Here is a 2578-nt window from a genome sequence, read left to right as displayed (position 1 = left end):
GTCTCTGAGTCAGTTAGGACTTCATTTTCTTCGTTCCATGAATCTGATAATTTTAGCTGTTCTAGGGATCAAATGGGGGTCAAATGCAGTCCATTTTAATTCTAACGGACAAACTTTCTTCTCTTCCTGTTGCCTTTTATCTGTTTAATTGTAATGCGCCAGCACACTTTGCGTGTGTATTTCTGTGTGCGTGTAAATAAATAGTATGTGTTGTGTATTTGTGAGTGTGAATGAGTGTGTTGTATTTATGTATGTTTCTGTCCATGTGTGTTTGTGTCATATTATGTGGGTATGCTCTGTGTGCGCGTGCGCGTGTGTTGTTTGTGTGTTTGTGTGTTTGTGTGTATGTTTTTGTGAATGTATCAATACGTGTATTTATGTGTGTATGTTATATGTATGCGCATCTATGTTACGTGTATATGTGTGTATTTTTCTTTCTCTGTCCGTCTTCCTATTTTATCGTTCAATATGCCTTGCAATATGTTACATTTGAGACCACGTTGAGCAATCACATATTATTTCAATTACTAGGAATATAATATTAGGATTATAAGCACACTGAAAGGAAATTGAAAAAGCAAATCCTGCCAGAGCACGCAGCTATCATCTGCCTCTACATGGATGCCCTATTCTTTCTTTGTATGACAATCCCCGCTTTGAAAATAAGTAAATATAGAAAGCATATCAGAGAAGATTAGATCTATTACTAACAATATGCAGCACTTAATAGGTAACTGTGGTTCAACATAATGATAAGGAAACACTCAGTACAAATAACTACATACCTGCCATGCCCCATGTGGGCTCATTTTTATTGTTCTTGAATCCTCCATAGGTTGGGTATTCTTGGCAGTGTACGCAAGATGATGTAACTGAGAAGAGAATGTTTCATTCGTTTTTTGACTTTATATGATACAAAGAAGAAGAATTAAAGCACTCTTTTAATCCTAACAGTACTCTAACATTCATTTTTCAAATACATGTGCGTGTGTAATATTTCTATAAGCCGTTTGTTTGCAGCTTTAACCAATGGGGCCAGTAGCCACGCATAATGTTTTGTTAAAGGCTTTTCATACAATTAGTTTATATTTATCTGTATAGGGACATCCCACTCATGTACCAACATAGTGAACAGATAGGGAGCGGTATCATTCAGTCTGTGACAGACACACCAATAGCTCAGTTGGTATGGTGTCAGACCTGTATGGGAATAACCGTGTTCGAATCTCAAGAGGGCGCTTTTAAACATGGAACATATTGAGAGTTTCTCATGTTATCCGCACAGCTGACTCGATCCTATTGGAGTTGGACGTCAAATGATAAATCGTTCTCTTCATATTGAATTGTTTTGAAAGCAGTTTATAATTTAAGTTCTAAACATTATATCTGCATGTGTTTTTACAGCCAAGAAAAATTCCTACTAGGACAATAAAGCATAATCTTATCTATCTTTTCTGATCAAATCTGGAGGTTCAGCTTAATTCACCTAACAGTTTTTATAAGGACGATAAATAAAACCACACCACACCATAAGTGCTCTCGAACATTTCCAAAGCGACTGCCTACTATCCATGGTCGAGGAGAAAAGTGGTAATCTTAAAGAGGTGTTCCTCTTGGACAGTATCATTATAATCTCGAGGCTACAATAACCAGCTGATGATGGAGACAATGAGCCTGCCCACACTGAAATGGACCCTCATGAAGAGGGGCAAGGAAGCATGGAGCACCCCGTCTTCTTAGGACCCCAGTTCTACATTCAAGTATTCAAGTGAGTGATTCGAAAAAAAACCTTGCAAAAACGGAGGAGGGATAGGAAGTCGTTGTCTGTACAGGTGATCGTCTTGGACTGATGGTCTACAGAACAAGTTCTATTGATTTTCGAAGTACATATTGTGGAGTGGTGTAGTATTCTGGGCGTTTTTCCTACTTAAATCAAATGAGGATTCCAAGGGTTGTTTTCCCTATAGAAATCTTACTTTACGGCTGCCCAATTCTACCCCAATTCTGTCGAAACCATAACTGACATTAAAAGCCTAGCATTTTCTTAGAAAATGACCACGGTACTATGCTGACAAGAGGGTGTCCAATCTAACAACTTGAAACTAAAGCAATACTTACAAAGGACCGCTAGAGACAAACTCAACAGCACCCCAACACTGAACGCATTGTTGTGGGGAGACCCCATACTTGGACTTGAAAAAAAAAATTTCCAAGTTTTTTCTCTGGGGATCCTGTGGGGGAACATAGTGCATAATTTTAGTTAGTATGATTGAATGAGACAAAATAAGCGAAAATATCGTTGAAAAAAACAACGACAAAAAAATATGTGCCCCTCTGTTATTTTACTTCCCTCCACCTGTACCCCACCATCCACCCACCCCTTTACCAAAAAGAAAAAGATGAGACATGTAGCAATATAAAAAACCGGGCAGAAACAATCTGCACGTCCATTTCGTTATACATTCCCTCGTCTACGTCGCCGGCCGTTGCTCTCACTTATTTTATTGTGAACCTGCCCAACAGGATAGATAGATAGATAGATAGATAGATAGATAGATAGATAGATAGATAGATAGAT

General features: G+C 38.3%; 1 protein-coding gene across 1 annotated transcript in view; it reads right to left on the bottom strand.

The window, feature by feature from the left end:
• Positions 1–2578, bottom strand: part of LOC101857144 (dual oxidase 2) — a gene marked incomplete in the record, with an annotated part of 61129 nt that overhangs the window by 55888 nt on the left and 2663 nt on the right. Inside the window, 2 exon segments of the mRNA XM_013088029.2 lie at positions 786–872; positions 2119–2231. Coding sequence (XP_012943483.1) covers positions 786–872; positions 2119–2185 — 154 coding nt within the window.

Source organism: Aplysia californica, unplaced genomic scaffold, assembly GCF_000002075.1.
Source record: "Aplysia californica isolate F4 #8 unplaced genomic scaffold, AplCal3.0 scaffold00673, whole genome shotgun sequence".
Taxonomy (NCBI): domain Eukaryota; kingdom Metazoa; phylum Mollusca; class Gastropoda; order Aplysiida; family Aplysiidae; genus Aplysia; species Aplysia californica.
This window is presented reverse-complemented; position numbering and strand designations above follow the sequence as displayed.